Source organism: Patella vulgata, chromosome 8 (assembly GCF_932274485.2).
Source record: "Patella vulgata chromosome 8, xgPatVulg1.2, whole genome shotgun sequence".
NCBI lineage: Eukaryota > Metazoa > Mollusca > Gastropoda > Patellidae > Patella > Patella vulgata.
Genome location: NC_065886.2, coordinates 53,723,855 through 53,750,728, shown reverse-complemented (window position 1 = coordinate 53,750,728; position 26,874 = coordinate 53,723,855). Strand labels below are relative to the sequence as shown.

Sequence of the window (26,874 nt, the reverse complement as noted above, 5' to 3'; positions counted from 1 at the left end):
ATCATTTGGAAATAATTTTAGCACCCTAAACAATGGAGATAATCTGTCTGTCTATATAATTTACTGTAGAACAAATGAAATGAAATGAAATGGGGTTTAACGTCCTACTGTTATGCTCCTAAACTGGGCTAATGAAGACGGGAAAACGCCAGCGGCACTACGGCCTACTCTTATATCAAATTCCAACTGCCAAGGGATCTTTCAGGTGCACGCCAATGTGTACACGGGACCTCGGTTTTTCGTGCCATCCAAAGGACTAGACAGCTGTCCTTGGCAGGCCCTCCATCCTGCATCACTGACAAGGGTGAACCACGCCGGAAAATCTGGATGAACTTTCTCGGCCAATGCAGGGATCGAACACCCAACCTCCAGGCTAGCGAGTCAGCATCTTACCCACTTAGCCACCGTGATCCCCAAGATGGCGGTGGAAAATCAGACAAATCAATCATTTACCTCACCAAATTCATAGAATGTTCCATCTTCCTTGCGTATATCATTTGCTTTCAGGTATTCAATAGCATCTGTATAGTTCATTCTTTTAAAAGGTCGTTTTGGTGCTTTGAACTCCTGTAAGAATCAAACGAGATCCTATGTTAGTCAACAACTGGGATTTTTACAAGATCACTGATTTCTATACAATTCAGGAAAACAGTTTGATAAAATTAATTGTAACCAATTATCTATCATAATAACATTTAGATAAAGAGTTTGTTTATATATCGGTACATTAATCATATCTCCATTGTTATAATCCCTAAATCACTAAAGAATCAGCCCTTAATACAAACACAGAAGATAGGTTGCCAGGCAACAACACAAACGCCCAAAGCTGCTAAATTATCTGAGTGGTCGACCAGGTTTGTCCATATTTAGTCTTTTGTAGGTAATGATGGGGGGGGGGGGGGGGGTGTGAACAAAGTAATACAAAGGCCATAACTCTAGACGTAATTGACAGAAGTTGCTGAAATTCAATAAACTTCTTCAACTTCTAAATGCAGATTGGATAATACAAAGGCCATAACTCTAGACGTAATTGACAGAAGTTGCTGAAATTCAATAAACTTCTTCAACTTCTAAATGCAGATTGGATAACTTTTGTCATTAGGGCGATCACACGGTCCACAAAGTGAAACAAGGGTCATAACTCAAGCAGAAATTAACGGAAATTATTGAAAATAAATAGGACTCTTCTTCTGATTAATGTAAACAACATATATCAATTTCAAAACAACAAGATGATAAATGTAGTCTGTAGCGGACAGATGGAGGCGGCGACAATATACGACCATATTTTCATGTGGGCGTATAAAAATGGGCTAATAAAAAAACACAACAACGGTGTTAACACCCTTTAAGTATGATAGAAATTGTGGACGACAGATCGACAGACAGTCGTGACGACAATATATGACCACATTTCCATGTGAGCATATAAAAATGAGATTAATCAATAGGTACATGGGAATAGGGTGCAGACATCCAAAAAAAGAAATGAATACAAAAAAAATCAAATTTCAGATGATCCACCTGTAAAAGTCGTGGCTTCAAACTATACTTTATTACACATCGTCCGTGAAGTGTCAAAAGGGTGTATCTAAGAATTTCTAAAGATTAAGAAATAGAACCTTTTGCATTTCAAATCCCCAATTGTACGTGGCAAGGAGTAGGGTCGCCTGTCCAACCTCGTGGGTTTTCTCCGGGTCCTCCGTTTTCCTCCCACTGCTAAAGACCCCTACGCGCGAGCGAATTATGTAAATAAAATTAAACTATGTGTTAGTCCCGAAATGACCTAGTTTGTGTCGAGTGGACGTTAAACCCCATTTCTCTCTCTCTCTTTTGCATTTCAAAATTTCCACAAATCAAGATACAACATTTGGACACATGATACCCAGAACAGTTCTAATTGGCGTAGAGATTTAGACAGAAATGTGCATATTAATTGGGAGAGTTTAAAAATGCAAAAAAGTGTATTTGACTAATTTCCCCGAGATACACCCTTTTGACACTTCACCGATGACATTTCTTGTTGTTATAACATATTCACTCAATCATTTAGTTTATCCAACATCACCATTATCAAATTTGAATGGCAATATCGGAAAATTTCATGAGGGGAGATCTAGGATCAATAAGGGTACTTACAGGATGAAGATCTTTTACAATATGAGCAAAAGGAGACTTGAGGACACGGTCTACAACATCACATACAAGATCTTCCAGTCTTTCCAATAATTGATCAAAGTTGAGGAAAGGACATTCGGCTTCAACATGAGAATATCTGAATAATAAATACAAGATGAAACCAATAAAATCCATGCTTGTGGATGGCAGACAGACAGGGGCGACGGCCATATACGACCACATTTCCATGTGGGCGTATATAAAAATGGGCTAATAAAAAAACACAACAACGGTGTAACACCTTTCAAGTATGATAGACGAGTAAAAGTTAAAGAGTATTTACTTACTCCGCTAAATGTCGTCTTGTACGAGATTTTTCTGCCCTATAAGACTGGGCTATACAGAACACATCTCCCATCGATGGTAAACATGTTTCTAGATATAATTGTGAACTCTGTGTTAAAAAAGCCTGTAAAATGATCAGGGAATAAAATGACTAAAACTAAATGATAATTCCCACTTTCCAGAGTCATAAATAACATAGCCATGGCAACGAGTATACACTCACGAAAGGTGGTTTTCACGTTACAGAGCATCAAATAGATAGGCAACTGTAACTTTCAATTTACAACCCACCAAAGAATTCTTAGAAGCTTGAAAAATAAAAACAAAAATAATCTCAAAAACTTTGATCTGTAAAGCATTTTCAAGATTCTAGTCACAGGGGTAGTAACCCTGAGCAAAAAACAATGTGCAAGTCTGAATTTCTACAGAGTTCCCCCTTGTGACTATATGTATGGTCAATTAGCATGTTTTTGGCAGAATATATCTTTACTTACAGTTTCTCCAAAATAGTCAAATTTAAATAATGTAGATCCCCCTTCTACTTGAGTTTGAACCATAGTAGGAGGTGTGACTTCAAAATATCCTCTACTTAAATAATGTTCTCTAAAACACTGCATTAACACAGATCTCATTTTAAGAATTTTAGAGGTCTGAAAAAAATAAATTTAACAGTAACATTTCATAATTTTGTATTGCCTGGTGATGAAAATATATTGTGATACATAAGGGGCAATAACGACAGCAGACTCCGCATATAACGGACGCACATACAACGGACACTCGCCTATAACGGACACAACAGTTTGGTCCTGATTTTTGTAATAGAAATTTCTTATTTTCAAATAGTTTAAAGGCTTTGAAACCACTCATGCGTCATTCTGTTGATATCAAGGTAATCAACTAAGACACACACGAGTATTAATATCACCGATAATCGATTGGTGATTGCTTGTCAATTTTTTGTAGGTTAACACCCACAGATTGAAGGCGGGTTTATACAATGTTAATTCAATGCAAATTGTGTGACGGGACCGCAGGCTGATGTCAAAATTCGGAATATTCAACCTTTTTGGGTTGAAGTAATAAGGAAATACATCAGGATATGAAAATAATGAATTTCACAGAATGCTGCAGTATTGAGAAGCCAGATGTGACCGAGTCCACTGTACTAACCCAATATACTTACATTTTCTCCTCGAATCATGATGTGCCTGTTGTCAAGTTGAACATCAACATTTGCATCCTAGAAAAAAACAATTAATGGTATAAAATTTGTTTGAATTCAATTTTGAATGGATTTTGCTCCAGTTTATGGGTTTTGTTCAAAATTTACACAATTATATACTATTCAAAAAAAGTAGGGGATATTTGATTTTTAAGTGTTATTAAAGTCACCTAATGAAACTGACGAAGAAACAAATGACAAAATGAAATGAAGTTCACATTCATCGATGTATTCCAAATGATCGTTAGACTAAGTAAGGCACAGACTGACCATTATAAGGGTAAAATGATACCCGGGGTCAAACAGCAAAGTTACCACAGCATCACAACCTAGTCAGTAACGGGTAAATCCTCCTCTGTTTGCCAAACAAGCATTGATCCGACGTGGCATACTCATAATGAGACGTCTAAGGTCATTTTGGTCCAGATTGTCCCATTCCTGTTGCAACGCAGCAGCAAGTTCTTGGACATTGGCAGGACGTTGTTGACGTTGACGTAACCTCTGTCCAAGCATGTCCCAGACATGCTCGATGGGGGAGAGGTCGGGACTCAGTGCTGGCCAAGGTAATGTGGTGATGTTCTGTTGTTGGAGGTAACCTGTAACGATCCTGGCCCTGTGACATCTTGCGTTGTCATCCTGGAAGATGAAACGGCGGCCATGACGTCGTGCGAACGGCACAACATGGACTGCCAAGATGTTGTCCCGGTAGTACTGGCCTGTAACACGCCCTGCAACAACATGTAAAGCCGTTCTTCCAGCAACAGTGATGCCTCCCCACACCATAACAGAACCACCCCCAAATCGATCATGTCTGATGACGTTAACGTCTTGGAAGCGCTCGTTTCGACGACGCCACACCCTCCTACGTCTGTCCAAAAAATCAACAGTGAACCTTGACTCATCTGAAAACATCACATTGCTCCAGCGTCGATTATCCCAGTGTTGACGATCCCTACACCAACGACGTCTTGCCTGAATGTGATGATCTCTCAAACAAGGGATCACGCGAGGACGTCGGGCGCGAAGGTGACCCCTATGCAGTCGATTCCGAATCGTCTGGCCACTCACTCTCACACCAGTGTCTGTTTGAAGACGAGCGCTGATCTGATTTGCTGTGATGACACGATTTCTCAAGGCCAAGGTACGGATAAATCGATCCTGGGCTTGAGTTGTCGCCCTTGGTCGACCTGAGCGTGGTCTGTCCTGTACAGATTGTGTATCACGGTATCTGGACCATAGCCTGCTTATGACAGACTGAGAAACATTCATCGTCCCCGCCACAACCGCCTGTGTTGTGCCGATCTGTAGCATGCCAAGGGCACGTAACCTTTCATTTTGGGTAAGCCGACGCATATCAAAATTTGTTTTCTGGTCACTAAAACAATTAAACTGATGTTTCCACCCTGGAATTCAATGCCACAATGACTGTAACATTCAAAGTCAGAGTCGTGCAAATCTTGGGTTGGACCCCCATGATGATCCCAAGCATCACCTGCATTCCATGCGGTAGCTATTGGTGCGTTTGGGCGTCACATGTAACTGGAAATGTTTCTTCTGTTAGGTTCTATAGTGACTTTTTTCGTAGTCATTTGCATATTTTAGTATTATGCCCCCAAAATCAAATATCCCCTACTTTTTTTGAATAGTATATATATATGTGTGTGATTTTGGCTTTATGATTGTAAATAATTTCTGTCAAGAACCACTTTCTATTTTGGCACAATGTTTATGTTTTTGCAGATATTGAAATTTCTAACACACATTATCAAAACAAGCCAACAGTGAGGCTGATGACCCTCGCCGAAATCCCAAAATAATTAGATGACATATATTCACGTTTATCTTTTTCAAAAGTATCGAGCAATCAAACAAATTATCTATACTTAGTCTAAGCATAAAATGTTCACGATCGAACACAGTCAAGGTTTTGAAGTACCTGGTAGTGAAACTATACACTAAGTTTCATCATTCTCTACTAGTGATAATGGATAATGCGCATGATCGAACTTCATCAAGGCATTCACCTAATAGACACCTACACCACATTTGAACATTCTAGCTCAATTGGAAGGAGAGTTATTGTGTTCCAAAGTCTCAACCAATCAGATTGAAGTCTCTACTTTGCCTAAGCAGAAAATGCTCAACATCGAATCTTGTTAAGGTACTGACAAAGTAATAAAACTATACACTTAATTAAAATCAAAGTTGTCGAGGTCCAAACTCTCAACATATCAATTTGCATAAGGCTCTGGTTACCCTGAGCCAACTTAGTCAAGGTACTGGTGTGATGAAACAATACACTAAGTTTCATCACTCTCACTTAATTACAAATAAAGTTATCGTGTCCCAAAGCATCAACCAATCAAATTGATTATCTTGGCTTACCCTAAGCAGAAAATGCTCAATGGACGGACTGACAGACCCATATTAATAGTCCCCAGCTTTCTTAGAGAGGCAGGGGACCATTACTAACCTCATTAAGAAGGTTGTCAGCACCACCTGCAGGTGATGGACCCACCAATTCCCAAAAATCAACTGATAATTCATGATCATCTGGAGCCTGCAACATAAAATTATATCAATCAATGTCTAAAATTCATGTCACATAAAAGGTACACTCATATCAAATGATTAAATGGTTTTATATGTTTGAGAAATCTCAAATCTAATCTTCTGCTACAGAAAGAAGGAGGCAGCAATGAAGAAATGAGGCCTTTACTTTTGTTCTAAATTATCAAGTTAACCCTTAACCGGTCGACGTCATTTTGGCGTCAAGTGGTCAGGCTAAATAAAGGCTGACGTGAAATATTTTGTATGCCTATTTCAATCGACTACTGCCGAATAATTATAAGTGATAGACTCTTGACACCAATAAAAAAGTTGAAGGGGATAAGTTGATCTATAATTTGCAAATCATCTAAGTCCTTTTCATCAGAAATATCGTCTTCAGAATCGGTGTCATCGATATAAACCGAGTCGGAATCATTCATAAGTATTTCAACCACTTCGAGCATCTTTAACCTTCCCGACATCGTTAAATTACGTTTTTCGTCAAAAAATGTTGAACAAAGACATGTTTTTCTCAATGCACTTGACAAGACAAGTTCCTGTCTGAAACGCATTCGTGGCCATATCAATTAAATACAAAACTAAATACTCAAATGCGGCTTATAAAAAAGGTTCTTGCTGTGGTCGTGTCGACCGTGACCACTTAGCTGTATAACGTTGTGGTGATTATAGTCGACAATGACCGGTTAAGGGTTAAGAACAACCCGCGTCAAATAAACCCACAGATTGTGATTTATTCCACATACAACATTAAATACCATGATCAAAATATGACTTACAGATTTTCCCTCTGGTAATTTTTTAATAATACCATAAACACATATTGTGGCTTCCGTTGCTAATGTAAGAGCATTGTATGTCTGACACTGAAATTATTTACAAATATTATTATCATTAAAAGAAACCTGTGGTATCCAGGCAAGATACGCCCACATTTTTCAAGAGATGGACAGAGAACAGGCTAAATAAAAAAATGTGATTTTTTGCACAACCTAGGTCCATAATCCAGAAAGTTATGGTTCAATATGCATGAATATCGAAAGGAACCAAAATCTTTTGAAGAAAAACATATATTTTAAAGGAGCTAAATCGCTAATATTTGGGACCTAGAAATTGAGCCTAATGGGTCGCAACACATATAATTATGTTATCTGATTGTATATAAACTGATTTACATTCAATTGTTTCCGTTTTGACTCTAATTTCAAATCAGTTATGTCCAGCGAAATACGGCATGGATCTCAACCGAATGCCAATTTCTAGCGTCTGGTTATTCCAGTTTATTGCGCATGCTCTCCAGATAAGATATGGCGTCACCATTTGACGCTGAAATGCACTATGGTACACGATTCGTGTACCAATGGTAAAATGTTTATTTTGTCTTCAATATTGCATATCAGACGCCTACCTTTAGCCGGTAAGACCACAACATCAATGTTGATTTGAATTGATAAATAATTCGTGTTCTCAACGTGTAAGATTCATCAAGATTGGATAAAAACCGTGACTTCTAGAGGGTCCACAACCTTGGTATTACATACTTTTACACTATTCGCGTACAAGTAGCAGCCATTTTTTCCAGCAGTTTCGATCCGATTTTCATGAAATTAATCATAATTATGGTCTAACAGTGATATATTTAAATGTTTTTAAAAATCAGATAAAAATTGTGACCTCTAGAGGTTCTACAAGCTAAAAATGTGATTTTCGTACAATCAGGGGCCATAACCCAGGAAGTTATGGTGCGATATGTGCAAATATCGACAGGAACCCAGATCTTTGGGTTATAAGTTTCATCAAAATCAGATCATTAATTGTGACCTCTAGTAATTCCACTAGCTAAAAACAAAATTTTTCATACTCCATGAAGTTACCTTCCAATTTCGAAAGGAACCAAGATCTTTGGGAGATAGACTTATATTTCAAGTTTCGTTAAAATCAGATAAAAATTGTGACCTGTAGAGTGTCTACAAACATGCAAATTACAAATATCATAAATACACTTGTTTTCATACACCGGATAACTTTTGTCATTAGAGCGTTCATGAGGTGCAAGAAAGTGAAACAAGGGCCATAACTCCAGAAGAAATTAACAGAAATTATTGAAATGAAATGGGGTTTAACGTCCTACTGTTCTGCTCCTAACCTAAACCTGGGCTAATGAAGACGGGCATACGCCATACAGTGTGCTATGAGGAAAATTATGCCCGGGCAGCGGCGCTACGGCCTACTCTTATATCGAATTCCAACTGTCGAGGGATCTTTTACGTCTATTCCAATGTATACACGGGTCATCGGTTTTTCGTCCCATCCGAATAGACTAGACAGCTGTTCTTGTCAGGCCCTCCATCCTGCATCACTGACAAGGGGAAACCACGCCGGAAAATCTGAGTGAACTTTCTCGGCCAATGCAGGGATCGAACACCCGACCTCCAGGCTAGCGAGCCAGCGTCTTACCCACTTTGCCATGTGTAAACAACATATATCAATTTCAAAACAATCTAATGATAAATGTAGTATACATAGTCTGCAGAGTGTTCACAAGAAATTATGGATGACGACCGGAAGGACGACAGCTGTATACGACCACATTTTCATGTTATATAAAATTCAACATATATTTCAAAAGTTTGCGTCTGCCAAATTGGACGCCAGGTAAACCTGTAAGAACAAACATGCATGAAGTCAATGAAGAGGTGATTAAGGTTTGTTTGTTGATGTTAATACTTACTAGAGTATCTGACATAACACATTGGACAAATCCTGTACCATCTCTTAATATGACAAACATTAAACTTTTACCTGGGAAAAAACAAACCTGGCGATAATCTTATTATAATTATATTATTTCTCTTAAACATATATCAACAACATACTTCCATTCTTGTCGAAAAATGAAATGAAATGAAATGGGGTTTAACATCCTACTGTTCTGCTCCTATACTGGGCTAATGAAGACGGCCATACGCCATACAGTGTGCTATGAGGGAAATTTTGCCCGGGCAGCGGCACTATCGCCTACTCTTATATCGAATTCCAACTGACAAGGGATCTTTTATGTGCATTCCAATGTATACACAGGACCTCGGTTTTCGTATCATCCGAAGGACTAGACAGCTGTCCTTGTCATGGCCTTCTGTCCTGCATCACTGACAAGGGGGAACCACGCCGGAAACCATTCTTGTCGAACCTCCTATATGCCTACCAGCAGCAAAACCATCCTTGGTAAAATTTGAAACCATCGTATACAAATCCCACAGAACAATTGCAAATCGAGGGGGATAATACGACAATAAACAATCTCACCAAGATCATGCTGGATGCAAACACTAACCATTGGTTGTCCTCTTTGAGTAACCCCATTAATGTTTTAAGTAGAACCTTGTATTGTATTCATACGCTTTAAAAGCCAGGTTATTTTACAGTATATAGTTCCAATCTGGACACTCACCTTGTCGTCTTAATCTGTGTACCCAACCAAATATCTTCACTCTAATGTAACGGTTTGGCACCGTCTCTCGGATTTTGATCTAAAACAGACAATAACAGTCCATTAAGAATATTGGGGAATAGGGGTGATATAGGTTTTGCCCGTTTCTAATCCTTTTTCATCTATTTGAAATAAAATATTGTTTATATATATAAACAAGCCAAGAGTGAGGCTGATGTCCCCTGCCAAAATCCCAAAATAAATAGATGACATATATTAATTAATCGCACATTTATTTTTTTCAAAAGTATCAAGCAATCAAACTGATTATCAACTATACACTAAGTTTCATCACTCTCTATCAGATAGAATCAAAGTTATCTTGTCCCAAAGCATCGACCAATGAAATTTCTTAGCTCTGCTTAGCTTTAGCTCGAAATGTTAATCATTGAACTCAGTCAAGACATTCACCTAATGAACATCTACACCAAGTTTGAACATTCTACCTCAATTAGAAGGAGAGTTATTGTGTTCCAATGTCTCAACCATTCAAATTGCTTATCGCTCTGCTAACCCTCAGCGGAATATGTTCATTATCGAACTTAGTCACAGTATTATCAAGTTTCATCACTCCAGTCTCACTTAATTAGAACTAAAGTTATCGTGTCCTAAAGCATCAACCAATCAAATTGCTTATCTCTGCTTACCCTAAGCAGAAAATGCTCATCTTCGAACTCCATCAAGGCATTGACCTAATAAACACTTACACCAAGTTTAAACATTCTAGCTCAATTAGAAGGAGGTTATTGTGTCCCAAAAAGTGTGGTGGACAGACAGATCACGGACGGACAGACGGAAGACAGGGACAAAAAAGATAGGGTAACAGACTGGGCCTATATAAAACCCCCGATCCTTCAACAAAAAGAAATGACCTGATATCATAGTGTTACTACCTGTTTAGGTTTTGGTAAACTTTTGTCCATCACAACAACAATACTTCTAGCTTCTTCTAAATTTTTCTCTCTTCTTTCCACATCTTCAGACTACAAATAATAGGTATCATCTTATGATCATATCTTAGATAACATCAATTTACATGACATTCAAAACAGGAATAGTATTTTAACATCTGAGACTAAACTAATAAATATCTACTTATAAAAATAAAATAAAACCAAGTACGAACAATCCAAACCATAAGACAGAATTCGAAGTCCTAAAAAACGTTATAGGCAAAATAGTGTATTCAAGCAAAATAGTGTAATCAGCAAATGGACTGCTCCTCGTGTACAAATTACACGACAAACAGTGGTAACAGGTGTCCGGAAGAGTAAGCTTACTGCTGGTTCTATAGGACAATTAGAAAATTACATGAAATGGGGTTTAAGTTTAATGTCCTACTGTTTTAATCAGACCGTGTCTATTAAATGAAATGAAATGGGGTTTAACGTCCTACTGTTCTGCTCCTATACTGGGCTAATGAAGACGGGCATACGCCATACAGTGTGCTATGAGGGAAATTTTGCCCGGGCAGCGTCGCTACGGCCTACTCTTATATCTAATTCCAACTGCCAAGGGATCTTTTACGTGCACGCCAATATGTACACGGGACCTCAGTTTTTCGTCCCATCCGAACGACTAGACACCTGTCCTTGTCAGGCCCTCCGTCCTGCACCACTGACAAGGGAGAACCACGCCGGAAAAAACTGGGTGAACTTTCTCGGCCAATGCAGGGATTGATCACACGACCTCCAGGCTAGCGAGCCAGCGTCTTACCCACTTAGCCACCGTGGCTCCCCTGTGACTATTATATACAGTCATGAGTGTGTTAAACAAAAAAAAAAAATATACCTCTTTCCCTCCAGCATAATGACCTTCTTTCTCAAAGAGTTTAAGGATTTTTTTTAGTTGAGATTTAGTAACCAAATCATATCTCTGAAATTGAAACACAAAATTATTAAGAGATCACTTGAAAGACACTTAAATTTCTTTGAAATATAACGAGAATCTCCTACGAGTCTTTTTTGATATCAAAAAATATCAACACAAGTCGATACACACTGATCAGCAGTGAATATTCGCTAGGCCGCGACAATCACTGATAAGGATGACATCAATGCGACTTAATGAGTCTCAAATATTAACTTTTTTCCACCGACAAATTAAATTCTAAAACATTTTTTTGATGTATTAGAAAAATAAATAAAGACGTTTGACGTATTTGTAGGTAAAAATTATTTCCTATTTTGTGTAAATGGGTATTAAAATGACTAAAAGGCAGCATTCTGCCCGAAGCAGTCAAGTCTTATGTAAACAATGCACATGCCATTCAGCCAATGATTGACGCCGCGTGCTGTGACGGCACGTGATAAAGGCAGTCGTCTTTTACAGAGATATTAGAGAAGAGACGTAATTCTCTGTGAAACAGATTGAAGTCGATAAAGTAAAAAAACGAGGAGATATCGCTGTAGATTATGAGATATATCACACAAGCGATATCTACTGTAGAATGTATTATTGGGTGATAATACAATCTACACAAAGGGTATTTCAACAGATTGAAATGGTTATAATTATTAAAGTTGAGTACAACATTTACTAACCAGATTTTCTTCTTTACGATCAACATAAATCGTAGCATCTTTACCACCATGTCTTAAAGCCTAAAATAAAACAAATTCGTTAAACTGGTTTTCAAATCAGAGCTACAAAGGTACATGACCGGTTTTATTAAGTTCTCTTATGTACGATTTAGATAAAGAGTTGATCGTTCTCTCTATAATATTTCAAAAAGATGGGTTGCCAGGCAACGAAATATACGCCCACAGCAGCTAAATCGTCCGGGCAGTCAACAAGAGTTGTCGCATATTTTTACTTTTTTCGGTAATTAAACATTTATAATACATTAAAATCTGATAACAACTCATTAAGTAATTATCAGAAAACCATTAGAATTTGTTTGGCTTTGATAAACTTCTGCACCATGCTAACGTTTAGTATACGAAACATTTAATATCATGGATTAAGCTGTTCAAGTTATCAAATTTCATTGAAAATCAATATGCTTGTTCGTCTCAAGACCTTAAACTCTGTGTATCAATCTGAAGTCAATCGGATGCTAACTTTAGCCTCTAGAGCATCCACAAGATATTTTGAAGTGATCAAGAACCATAACTCTGGCAATAATTATCGGAAATCATTGAAAATCAATAGGCTTCTTCGTCTCATGACCTTAAACACTGTGTATAAATCTAAAGTCAATTGGATATTAACTTCAGCCTTTAGAGAATCCACAAGATTTTTCAAAGTGATTAAGGGTCATAACTCTGGCAGTATTTATCGGAAATCGGTGAAAATCAATAGGCTTTTTTGTCCCATGACCTTAAATACTGTGTATAAATTTAAAGTCAATCGCATATTAACTTTATCCTCTAGAGCGTCCACAAGCAATTGTGGATGCCGGACTGACGAACGGACCGACTGACGGGGGCGACAACAATATATGACTACATTTCAATGTGGGCATATCAAAATTTACTAAGGCCTCAATATGTATGATAAATGGACAGTAAGTAACGAAAAATATATTCTGAAAAATGGACAATCCCTCAATGAATTAGCTGACGGACAGGGCGTCTTACAACAGCTTATTTATAGCTTGCAGTATCTCTCAACAAATTCAGTGTTTTGAGGGGGATTTGAAGCAAATTTTTGATAGATTAATTAGTATGGATATGTTTTTAGTCCAAATATATCATCAAATCAGGGGTAAGACGCTGGCTCACTAGCCTGGAGGTCGGGTGTTTGATCCCTGCATTGGCCGAGAAAGTTCATCCAGGTTTTCTGGCATGGTTCCCCCTTGTCAGTGATGCAGGACGGAGGGCCTGACAAGGACAGCTGTCTAGTCTTTTGGATGGGACGAAAAAAACGAGGTCCCGTGTACACATTGGCGTGCACGTAAAAGATCCCTTGACAGTTGGAATTTGATATAAGAGTAGGCCGTAGTGCTGCTGTTCGGGCAAAATTCGATATAATTTCCCTCTTAGTACACTGTATAGCGTATGCCCGTCTTGATTAGCCCAGTTCGGAGCAGAACAGTAGGACGTTAAACCCCATTTCATTTCATTTCATTTCATCATCAAATCACATAGTTTGTACACGGGGAAGTATCTTTAAGATAAACTTGACATACAGTTGAAACAGATATCTGATTTAACAGTATTTACTTGAAACATTTGGATCAAACAACCACAAGGCATAACTGTGGGCAGCTAGCTCTAAAATCATATAAACAAGCTTGTTGCAGGCTAACCTGAAGTACGGTTTTGAACGGTTTATCTTGTGTACCAGTTCCAGAACGGTCATCCCCATATTTCTCAGATGTATAAATCTCTTCTGAAAAATTAATTTGATGATATGTTAAACCAACGGCTGCCAGGCAGGATATGCCCACATTTTGCAAGAGATGGATAGAGAACGAGCTAACCAAAAGCGATTTTTCGAACAATCAAGGGCCATAATTCCGGAAGTTAAGATCCGATATGCGCGAATATCGATCAGGAACCAAGATCTGTGGGTTATAAAGATATATGTCAAGTATCATCAACAAAATCGGACAGAAATTTTGACTTCTAGAGGGTCCACAACCTTGAAATACCATATGTTTACACTATTTGCACACGAGGGGCAGACATTTTGTCTGGCAGTTTTGGTCCCATTTTCACGAAATTCCAACTCGGCCATCATTAGGGTGCAACGGTGATATATTCAAACGTTTTTTTTTAAATCGGATAAAAATTGTGACCTCTAGTGGCACCACAAACTAAAAACATGATTTTTCGTGCAATCAAGGACCAAAATTCAGTTAGTTAGGATCTGATATGCGCAAATATCGAAAGGAACCAAGATCTTTGAGTTATAAAAATTGGTTCAAAATTGTGACCTCTTAGAGGGTCCACAGACTCCACAACCTTGATATACCATATTTTTACATTATCACCGTACGGACTGGAGGGCGGCCATTTTGCCCGGCAGTTTTGGTCCGATTTTCACGAAATTCAAACTCAACCGACAATATGGTGTAACGGTGATATAATTGTGACCGGGTAATAATTGTGACCTCTAGAGGGACCACAAGCTAAAAACACAATTTATCATACAATCAGAGGCCATAATTCTGAAAGTTACTATCCGATATGTGCGAACATTGAAAGGAACCAAAGACCATTGGGTTATAAACATGCATATCAAGTTTCATCAAAATTACATACTTTTACACTATCTGCGTACAAGGAGCAGCCATTTCGTCTGGTAGTTTGTGTCAGATTTTTACGAAATTCGAACTCAACCTTCATTGATGTGTAACGGTGATATAATTAAACGTGATTTTTCATACAATCAGAGGCCATAATCAATCAAGTTACATGTATGGTCCGATACATGCCAATATCTAAAGGAACCGAGATCTTTGGGAGATAGACCTATATTTTAAGTTTCGTCAAAATCGGATAAAAATTGTGACCTGTGTGTGTCCACAAACAAATTGTGGGTAGACGGACGGACGGACAGGGGCAACGGCATAATACATCCACATGAAAACATGGGCGTATAAAAATTAGTGTATAAATTAAATGTTTCTTACTACTCATGCTTAATTTCTGGGCTTCTTTTGCCAAATCTGTCATTGATTGGTCTCAATTCACACCTAGGGAAAGATTGGAGACAGAAAAAGAATCAAAATAAAATGATGTGGGGGGGAATGCTAATTGTAGGCCGCTTGGGGAGGTTTTGGGAATTTCAGTAGTCCACAATGGCCACTATATATAAATGATTATTTTGGAGGAATACTAACCCTAAAGCTTTTAAGAGGGCTAAAAGATAAATTGGATCCAAGTTCAGTCTTCTAAAAAGGGTAAGGGTTAGTAATAGTAGCCTATTCCCCAAAATACTCATTTATATAAAGCGGCTAGCTTATAGTGGATTACTGAAATTCGCAAAACCTCCTCAACGGCTAAATCTATTTGTTAAGGTCAGCTCAATTTTTGTCAAGGTCACTGAGATGTAAATAAGGTTAGGGCAGGTGATTGTTGGCGAGATTGTAGGCCAGGGTTAGGGTAAGCATTGGGGCTAGGTCCAAGGTTAGGGTTAGGATTAGCGCTAGCCCTGTTTACATCTCGTGACCTTTGATCAAACTTGAAGTTGGCCTCCCCAACCGGTGTAAAATTAGCATCTCCCAATGATGTAACATGTAGTATAAAAATCTAAAGAGTTCAATACATAATTACACAAAACAAATTATTCATATGCAAAAGTCTAAGTCAAAAACTAAAATAAATCATATTCGTTTCGGTTCAGTCCAACCACAGGAGTTTGACCTTCTATTCGTAATTTCGTATATATATATTATATGCATCGCCCACATTTTTCAAGAGATAGATAGAGTAAAATCTAAAAAAAAAAGAAGTGATTTTTCGTACAATCTAGGGACCATATAATCCAGGAAGTTATGGTCTGAAATGCACAAATATCGAAAGAGACTGAGATATTTGGGATATAAAGATAGGCCCATGTTTTATAAGTTTCATCAAAGAATAAAATTTGTGATACATGCGAATTTCGAAACTAACTGAGATCTTTGGGAGATAAACTTATATTTCAAGTTTTGTTAAAATCGGATAAAAAAATGTGAACGGACGGATCACTGACACATGGACAGACAGGAGCAGCAACAATATACATCCACATGAAAATGTTGAGATATACGCGTACTGATCTGATGTGCTTGTTTTTAGCTACGGTTGATTGGGTGCCTTTACGGCAAACTTAATTTCATTATTAATTAATGCATGTAACATCTTGAAAATAAGTTCATTTTATATTATTAGAACTTATTGAACATACGTAGCGATGTTCAGAATGCACAGCCTACGTACCTCTCTCTAGTGAAACAACTTTGTTTTTTGGGTTTTTTTTGCAAAATTGATACGGGCATTCGTATTACTGTATTATTACTTTGATTGGCTGTTGTACGCACAACGCCCCGCCTTCACAACGTCAAAGAAGTCAAATTTAAAATGTCGGAGAGCCATGGCTATTATCGCTTCGATTTAAAAAGACATGATTTGTACCTGTGCCAGGTGGGATTATATGCTTAATTAGAAGATAATCAAGTCATGTTTCGTATTTATCGGGGGTTTATTGTCCATTTAACCATGCTTGAATCATTATATTAGAACACGAGACACGTACGAGACACGACAGCGTCGAGAGTCGAGTTGTCAGTAATGGATAATTCAAGCATGGTTAAATGGACAATTTGAAACCCCCGATAAATACGAACCATGAATGTGTTTATCGATATTGTAGCTCATATATTAGGGAATTTTCTTCGGATCTATTTAGGAAACATTTTTACACTCATTTTAAAAGGTCGTTATATGGCCACGTGCTTGCGTTCATTTTTCAAAATATTCTCAATAGATTAAGATGCGGTTTAGATTATATTTGAAATAGTATTTCAATTTGCAAACCATGTCACGTTCGATGTTGTTTTCAATTTCAACACTCCGCCAAACCATTCAAAATGACGAAGAGCGAGTTGTTGGTATCAACATAATGGTCCCGACCACACGGTGGCGACCCCAAACGACGTCATAATGATGGTTGCTAAGTAGAAGTATCAAAATTCTAAATTTGTTTGACTTTCATGCTTAACATGTAAAGCGACAACAAAGTAGACATTACATTTTTCGTCTTAATAATAGAAATAAGATGAAACAGAATCAAAATTTACATTGAACAAAAAAAGAAGTTGGATTATACATTGTCTTAATTTAGAAATTACATGAATAGAAGTTAGAAATTGCATGACTAGAAGTTAGAAATTAGACGATAGCATGTTCGCATTTTGAGTCTAATATACTGCCATAGATTAGACCCTAGCTGCCTGCGCCGATTGAAATCTTCGCGTGCATTAAGCTGGTGCGCAGATGTCTTGCGCTGATTACTCCTCGATGTTTTTTAAGGATCAAAGTTGGTAGTAGGATGTTTGACGTCCCATGTAGGATCTGTCCTATATGACTTTGTACTGTAATAATTTTTCAAATAATTTTCAATATCACTGCATAATTAGCGTGTGTGGTAAGAATAAGATTTAAGTAGCATGTAGGCTACCAACCAAATTTTATTTTTTGAGCAATTGCTTTGAAACCTGGCAGAAATAATCACTCAAATATTAGAATTTGAAAACCGTTGAAACTTTTAAATCGGACTTTTACCTTTTATTTAATATTCAATTTTTATTAATTATTTTGTTTTTTCAGTCCGAAATCAGAATCTGGTCCAAAAAGTGGTAATTTGATTCCAGTGCAATGTAAAAAAAATTGTTTTTCAATGAAACTTGGTAGAATAACAGTTTGGTTACTCCTTATTAAATTCACAATCATTCTGATAACAAATAAGACCCCCTTTTTGCAGGAAAAATGGTTATCAATGAACAGGGTTAGGCTTAATTTGACAATTGTTTGTTATTTCTCCTTTTAAACATTTGCTCCCATCACACAAATCCTAAAATATGCATTTCAAGCAGGGGAAAAGGAAGATATATGGAGAAAGAAGGGTGTGGAGAGAGGGTTTTTAACTCCACTTGACACAGACTAGGTCATTTTGGGACTAACATACACCACCATTTTAATTCAATAATTTTCTTGTCAGTAAGGGTCTTTAGTAGTGGGGATGCCGCAGAAAAAACCCATGAAGTTGGGCAGTTGACCCTTCTCCCCGGAAACTGAATCTAAACACATAATACTTTTAATATGATTTATTTAAAAGTTAACAATTTTTTTTTAAATTGAAAAAAATGAACGAAAATGTACATATATGAAATATAAAATTGTACGTAAGTAAAATTTGTTCTAATGCAATTGATTTGTTATACCAGTACCTGAAAATAGATATAAAATTACAACAAGGCTTTTAAGATTTCATCCTACGAAATATTCAATTAAATTCAATTCTTAATAAACTAAATTAAAATAAATAAATAAATAAATAATAAAATAAATAAAATAAAATAAAATAAAATAAAATAAATATTGGTCATTTATATACAATTCAATATATGGTTCAAACCATTTAAATATTATTATTATATAACAATATATGGTATTATATAATAATATTTAAAAGGTTTGAAACAATAATCGTTTTTTGCTAGGTACGTGTTTCTTTTTTTTATATCAACTAGTAGGGGTAACAATTTTTAATCTGGTTTTGGTCCATTTTCTACAGAACGAAGAAAATAATCATTAAAATTTAATCATTAATATATTATAAACTTTTATTGTAACCGATCTATGTAAAAAAAAAAGGTAGAACAAGCACATTTAACAGCTACAACACTCGCCATAGGCACCCATGATGGAAATTCAACTTCCGGTTTATCGCCATGTACCGTTATATGGTGTATTTTTTTCTTAATTCTCATTTTAACGCATGATTATGTCCATGACAATTCGGTTTTTAATTTTTTATGAATGGAAAATTTTCTAAAGTGTCATAAAATCGTAAAATTATGTTGGCATATTCATACGTAAAGAAATGGAAAATGTTTGAATTTTTTAAAATTCTAGAAAAAAACATTCCACTAACCCGATACGTGCAATTGTCATATTCCACAGGCCCAACATTCTCCCAAACATCTCCAGCCAAGTTACACCATCCCCCAATAAAAATAAATGTACGGTCAGACGTAATTCGATACATACGTTTCCGCTTAAAATCATAACTAGTTTTAAGTTCGAGTACGCAAATAATCTTCGCTATACGTCAACTGATCACGTGACTGAATGTCCAAAAATATTTGCTATCATTACAACTTCAGTCCTAGTTTTGTATAGTTGAAATAATTACATTAATAACAAACAGTTAACAGATTTTTAAATATTTTATCAAGTGCAATGTACGTGTTTCTGAAAATTCTGTCACAGCAAAAACCACACTGATCCACAGTGAATATTCGCTAGGCCGCGACAATCACTGATAGGGTGACATCGATGCGACTTAATGAACCACAAATATTAACTTTTTTCCTCCGACAAATTAAATTCTAAAACATTTTTTTATGTATTAGAAAAAGAAATAACGACGTTTGAAGTATTTGTAGGTAAAAATTATTTCCTATTTTAGTGTAAATGGGTATCAAAATGAGTAAAAGGCGCCATTCTGCTCGAATCAGTAACGTCTTATGTAAACAACGCACGCGCCATTGAGCCAATGATTGACGCCTCGTTATATGACGTCATGTGTTGAAGGCAGTCATCTTTAACAGAGACATTAGAAGACTTTCAGAATACTCTGTGAAACAGACTGAGCAAAAACTTGGTCAGTTCCCACTAAAAACTCCGCATAAAAAAAAAAAGAATATTCTTTCTTTAACTAAGGTAATCAACTATGCGATCATACCTTTCTTTTCGCATCACCTTGCTGATCATTAAACTGACGGTCACTAAATTCATGAAAAGGAATAAAACTAACGCAGTGATCCATGTGAATACTAGGTGGATTATTAATGTGTGAAATATTTTTATTTAAGTTTAACGTCCGCTTCCACGAGTAGGCATTACAAAATAAAATATTTACAAGGTGATGAGCGAAAATTTGAACGGATTAGTGAAATATTTAAATATATGTAGCCTACAAAACAGATGAAACATTTAATGCCTGCACAAAGTTCACTCCGCGCGCGCAGATTAGTCATCGAAAATTAAGACAGTTCCGAGCATGCGCGGGGCAATCTGTGCTCATTAATACTGGAAAACAAGTAGCTATGATATCGTTTCGTGTGGAGTATTTAAGCAAATCAAAACGACGAGATTGAAGAAAAAAACATATGAGTGAATGGGTATACGTTAGACTGTCTGACTTTACGAATTGTTGAAATAAAAACGAATCGAGAGCAGGTAAAATTGAGGCTTTAACATAGCCTATTTATTGTCTATTAGGGCATATGTATCCATATATACTATTCAAAAAAAGTAGGGGATATTTGATTTTTAAGTGTTATTAAAGTCACCTAATGAAACTGACGAAGAAACAAATGACAAAATGAAATGAAGTTCACATTCATCGATTTATTCCAAATGATCGTTAGACTAAGTGAGGCACAGACTGACCATTATAAGGGTAAAATGATACCCGGGGTCAAACAGCAAAGTTACCACAGCATCACAACCAAGTCAGTAACGGGTAAATCCTCCTCTGTTTGCCAAACAAGCATTGATCCGACGTGGCATACTCCTAATGAGACGTCTAAGGTTATTTTGGTCCAGATTGTCCCATTCCTGTTGCAACGCAGCAGCAAGTTCTTGGACATTGGCAGGACGTTGTTGACGTTGACGTAACCTCTGTCCAAGCATGTCCCAGACATGCTCGATGGGGGAGAGGTCGGGACTCAGTGCTGGCCAAGGTAATGTGGTGATGTTCTGTTGTTGGAGGTAACCTGTAACGATCCTGGCCCTGTGACATCTTGCGTTGTCATCCTGGAAGATGAAACGGCGGCCATGACGTCGTGCGAACGGCACAACATGGACTGCCAAGATGTTGTCCCGGTAGTACTGGCCTGTAACACGCCCTGCAACAACATGTAAAGCCGTTCTTCCAGCAACAGTGATGCCTCCCCACACCATAACAGAACCACCCCCAAATCGATCATGTCTGATGACGTTAACGTCTTGGAAGCGCTCGTTTCGACGACGCCACACCCTCCTACGTCTGTCCAAAAAATCAACAGTGAACCTTGACTCATCTGAAAACATCACATTGCTCCAGCGTCGATTATCCCAGTGTTGACGATCCCTACACCAACAACGTCTTGCCTGAATGTGATGATCTCTCAAACAAGGGATCGCGCGAGGACGTCGGGCGCGAAGGTGACCCCTATGCAGTCGATTCCGAATCGTCTGGCCACTCACTCTCACACCAGTGTCAGTTTGAAGACGAGCGCTGATCTGATTTGCTGTGATGACACGATTTCTCAAGGCCAAGGTACGGATAAATCGATCCTGGGCTTGAGTTGTCGCCCTTGGTCGACCTGAGCGTGGTCTGTCCTGTACAGATTGTGTATCACGGTATCTGGACCATAGCCTGCTTATGACAGACTGAGAAACATTCATCGTCCGCGCCACAACCGCCTGTGTTGTGCCGATCTGTAGCATGCCAAGGGCACGTAACCTTTCATTTTGGGTAAGCCGACGCATATCAAAATTTGTTTTCTGGTCACTAAAACAATTAAACTCATGTTTCCACCCTGGAATTCAATACCACAATGACTGTAACATTCAAAGTCAGAGTCGTGCAAATCTTGGGTTGGACCCCCATGATGATCCCAAGCATTACCTGCATTCCATGCGGTAGCTATTGGTGCGTTTGGGCGTCACATGTAACTGGAAATGTTTCTTCTGTTAGGTTCTATAGTGACTTTTTTCGTAGTCATTTACATATTTTAGTATTATGCCCCCAAAATCAAATATCCCCTACTTTTTTTGAATAGTATATATACGGATAGAAGGTCAGATTCCAATCTGTTTCACAGGGTATTTACTATTACGAAAGTATTCTAATAACTCTGTAAAAGATGGCGGCTTTCAACATAATGACGTAACACCATGCGGCGTTAATTATTGGCTCAGTGGGGCGTGTATTGTTTACAGAAGACGTTACTAGTCCGGGCAGAATGGTGCCTTTTACTCATTTTACATACACTAAACAGGAAATATTATTTACCTACACATACTTCAAATACCGTTATTTATTTTTCCAATGCTTACAGAAAAATGTTCAAGAATTTACATTGCAGAAGGAAAGAAGTTGATATTGGGGGCTGTATAGTGACCGAGCGAATATTCACAGCTGATCAGTGTGGTCAGACTCCCGTGGCCGTGGTCAAAGTTTGAGCTGGACTGAGGTTGTCGTAAACTAACGGACTCTAAGGATTATTTTACTTAATGTAAATTAGTTTCGGTATTAATGAATTTGTTTTGGATTTGTACCGCAAAAATTCATTTGGTTTTATTTATAAATATTGCGAATACAACACCAAATCTTTTTTGTGGTAAATCCATGCCTTAAGCGGCGTTTACACGATACAACCAATCCATACAACCGTCGGATACAACATATTGGTCGATTGTTTATATATATACAACGGTTATATTCGTTGCATGGTGTAGCATTTCTTTTCTTTTTTTTTTTTGGCTAAATAATACATGAAATCAATTTACAAAAAGTACATTGGTTGACATAAGGATACAATTCACCGGCTTAAATAATATAGTATACACTGTACCGGAATGATCAAGAAATCAGAGTTACGATACATCATACTGTCATTTCTGGTAGTAGTATGATTCTACACCACGATCTCCAGAGGTTCGCTATAAATTTTTGGGTCCATTGTATAACGGCGAATAAAGACAGACAGTTTATGTAATATGTTAAGCTCTTTATTCCAACAACAATTAAAATATTGAGGAATAAAGCAAATTAGATAAAATAATAAACCAGGTTAAAGCATAATGATGCGATTATTATCATAGGTGCCGACTGTATCAGGTTTTCGTTGGTGCACTTCGGGTGCTAACTAATATTATAAACCTGTAACGGTAAATCTCTTTGATCTTTGGGGTATATTCTATGCCAGGAATAACTTGCGGTCTGAAAGTCGGGGCGGCTTTGTATATATGCAGGGAAATTTGGGGATATTCTTCTGAAAGTTTTTCTTTAAACCTGTAACGGGTTATTCTTCCAAGGTAGGGTTTTTTCCATAAGAAAACATGATATAAGGTTTTTCTTACGGGAACTCTGGGATATTCTAATCTTGCGTATATGTAAACATAGACGGTTTATAAGCAAGATAAAGTCCTCGACTTCGGTTATGCTGGGGAAGAAAGACTTCAGAAAAAAAACCTCGACAGAGAAACCTCGGCCTACCGACCTCGGTTTTTCTTTTTCTCGGGTTATTTTCTTCAGTCTCTCTTTCACCAGCATAACCCCAGTCTCGTGCTTCATACTACACTTAAACTATGGGTGCTCTTAACTGGAATAAACTACATGTATTTCTGTCGTAGGTTCACGATCGATGTTGACAAGGTTAAGTAGGTCTACGATCGGTGCTAACTTAAAACTGGTGCTTGATAAGGAATTCACTATCAACAGTTCTATATAGATAGGCCCCAAACTCGGAGCTACTTTAGTTACCGGAACTGTCATTTGCTATACTTGGAGAAGCTCAAATGAAAGGTTTTCCTAGGGTCAAAACGTGCTTACCGGACGTAATCTTAATTTTTTGCGTCAGCAGGGTTAGGGTTAGGGTAAAAGTCTAATCAAATACTATCGCTTCTTACCAAAATTCCGAAAAGTTCCACCAAGAAAACACGTCCTCCCTCAGTGAATGCAACGGCGTTCTATCCAGGTGGGTGTATTGTATTCCACCTTTAAAAATACCCAAAAAGGGGAGGAGCTATCATTAACTATCAGGGCAAGAATACCAATGTATTTGTAGGCGGAAATTAAGACGCATAACCACGCCTTGACATGATCGGTAAAGATATTATTAACACTATTCAGAATAGGGACCATTACATTTGCACAAACATGAAATCATGAGGACTGACGAATCGATTTGTTGCTTTATTTTCAATGCATATACAAACAAATTGCCAGTTAACTCGTCCACAGGCAAACTCGTCAACACGAAAAGTCTAGTTATGTCGTATATAAAAATACGTTGGTCGACTCGTACATACTGATTGGTTAAGATATGGATAGTATTCATAGTGATTAGGGGGGTTGGATGGCCGAATGGTTAGCACGCGCACGCTGTATCACAAGGCCTGTCATTGAGTCAACTGGCGTGGTTTCGAATCCCCGGTTGTACGTGACAAGGGGTAGGGTTGCCTGTCCAGCCTCGTGGGTTTTCTTTTGGTCCTCTGGTTTCCTCCCACTGTTAAAGACCCCTTCGCACAAGCGAATTATTGAAATAAAATTAAACCATATGATAGTCCAGAAATGACCTGGTCTGAGTCGAGTGGACGTTAAACCCCATCTCTCTCTCTCCCTCTCCCTCTCTCTCATTAGTCCTTCGGATGAAACGGAAAACCGATGTCCCGTGTATACATTGGAATGCACGTAAAAGATCATTTGGCAGTTGGAATTCGATATAAGGGTAGGCGATAGTGCCGCTGCCCGGGCAAAATTTCCCTCATAGCGTATGCCCGTCTTCATTAGCCCAGTATACGAGCAGAACAGTAGGACGTTAAACCCCATTTCATTTCATTTCATTTCTCTCACTCATAGTGATTATAATTAAGTGCACAGAGTGATGCTTTATCGTCGTTTAAAGTTGCAATTTCATATTTTAAAGTTATATTTTTAAAATTTATTAAAATAAAGCCTGAAAATAGATGGTATCCATAAACAGTCCTACCTTGTTAAAGAATAATCCTATTAATCCTTTTAATTCACTACTGCCAGTTGAGAAATTGACAAAAATATCATTTTCTTCTTCAAATTCAAACGTTTGAAGGTAGCTACTCCATGGTGGAGAATAGAAAACAAGGGAGGTAATTGGGAGGTAATTGTGTTATTATTTCCGGTGTAAATGAGTTTTAAGTGTGAGAATGACACCTATGATCGTATAATAGTGAGTTAACAACCTATTGGGCAAAAGAAATAGAAATAATTATGTTTTGACTTTCTTAGAAAATATGAAATTGTAACTTTAAAATCATATACCGTGTCTTTGTATGGCTTCTGTCTTTGGATTTGTTAAGTAGTCTATTGTTACCGTTTGTATAATAAACAGTGCTAAATCATGTCACCATACTCTTAATACAAAACAAATCTACTATAATATAGGGAATATACAATATCTTCGAAATAATCACAAATTGGTACTCAAACCTCTTCATGATTGAACAATCACAATAACATTCTATTTGAAGTAATCTGAATCGACTTCCAAATACAGCATTTACACACATTTCAATTGTATATTTTACTGTGAAAAATTATATTCCACATTCTGTTAAATTTTGGAAATAATTCTACTGTCTGGCATTGAAAAACAAATGAAATTTAACGACCTACTGTTCTGCTCTGACTGGGCTAATGAAGACGGGCATACGCCATACAGTGTGTTGTGAGGGAAATTTTGCCCGGGTAGCGGCACTATGGCCTACTCTTATATCGAATTCCAACTGCCAAGTGATATTTTTACATGCACGCGAATGTATAAACGGGGCCGCGTTTTTTTTGTCCCACCCGAACGACTAGACAGCTGTCCTTGTCAGGCCCTCCGTCCTTCACCACTAACAAGCGGACACCATGTCGGCCAATGCAGGGATCAAACATGCGACCTCCAGGCTAGCAGGCCAGCACCTTAGCCACCGTTGCATTGAAAAACAACCCAGTATATTTTTCTTTGATAAACTTCATGTTGTGTCTCTGTGGTCTCCTGTAACCTACGGATTGTCTGTTGGTTCTCTGGGGCTGGGATCATTGACCAGTAACTGATGTCTAAACAAAACTCCTGTGAGAGCAATCCTGGTGTAGGGGTAATCCATAGAAAACCCCGAGGAGGGGAGGCGAGGGGGTGCAATCTATCGAAAATCCGGGTGTGCGGGCCAATCTAATTTTAAAAAATCCTACTGTGAAAGCTAATATTGAGAAAAATCCTGCTGTTGGGGGTAATCTAATAAAAAAAAAGAATCCTTCTGTTGGGAGCAATCAATCGAAAACCCTTTTGTTGGGAGCAAGCTATCGAAAACCCTTCTGTTGGGGGCAATCTATCGAAAATCTTGCTGTGCGAACCAATCTGAACAAAACTCCTGCTGTGACGGATAATCTAATAAAAAAAATCCTGCTGTTATTATTAAACTGAACAAAACCCCTGCTATGATGGCTAATTTAACGAAAAATCCTCCTGTGATAGTTAATCTAACGACAAATCCTGCTGTGATGGATAATCTAAAGAAAAAAAATATTGCTGTGATGGATACTCTAAACAAACAACCTGCTGATGGGTCCAAACTATAGAAAATCCTGCTGTGAGAACAAATCTAAACAAAACTGCTATGAAAACCAATCTGAAAATAAATTCTGCTGTGATGGCTAATCTGTCGAAAAATTC

The 26,874-nt window shown here is 37.6% G+C and overlaps 1 protein-coding gene across 1 annotated transcript in view; it reads right to left on the bottom strand.

Moving 5' to 3' along the window:
- LOC126831093 (asparagine--tRNA ligase, cytoplasmic) overlaps positions 1-24,167 on the bottom strand; it is a 30,299-nt gene extending 6,132 nt beyond the window's left edge. Inside the window, exons 1-15 of the mRNA XM_050561705.2 lie at positions 24,089-24,167; positions 15,331-15,393; positions 14,002-14,084; positions 12,293-12,352; positions 11,541-11,624; positions 10,643-10,732; positions 9,711-9,789; positions 8,991-9,061; positions 7,039-7,125; positions 6,165-6,251; positions 3,653-3,709; positions 2,961-3,116; positions 2,469-2,590; positions 2,143-2,278; positions 454-567 (exon numbers count right to left, since the gene is read on the bottom strand). Of these exons, the coding sequence (XP_050417662.2) occupies positions 454-567; positions 2,143-2,278; positions 2,469-2,590; positions 2,961-3,116; positions 3,653-3,709; positions 6,165-6,251; positions 7,039-7,125; positions 8,991-9,061; positions 9,711-9,789; positions 10,643-10,732; positions 11,541-11,624; positions 12,293-12,352; positions 14,002-14,084; positions 15,331-15,373 (1,269 nt within the window). The 5' untranslated portion in view covers positions 15,374-15,393; positions 24,089-24,167. The remainder of the gene's footprint in view (positions 1-453; positions 568-2,142; positions 2,279-2,468; positions 2,591-2,960; positions 3,117-3,652; positions 3,710-6,164; positions 6,252-7,038; positions 7,126-8,990; positions 9,062-9,710; positions 9,790-10,642; positions 10,733-11,540; positions 11,625-12,292; positions 12,353-14,001; positions 14,085-15,330; positions 15,394-24,088) is intronic.
- Between the last annotated feature and the right edge of the window lie 2,707 nt (positions 24,168-26,874).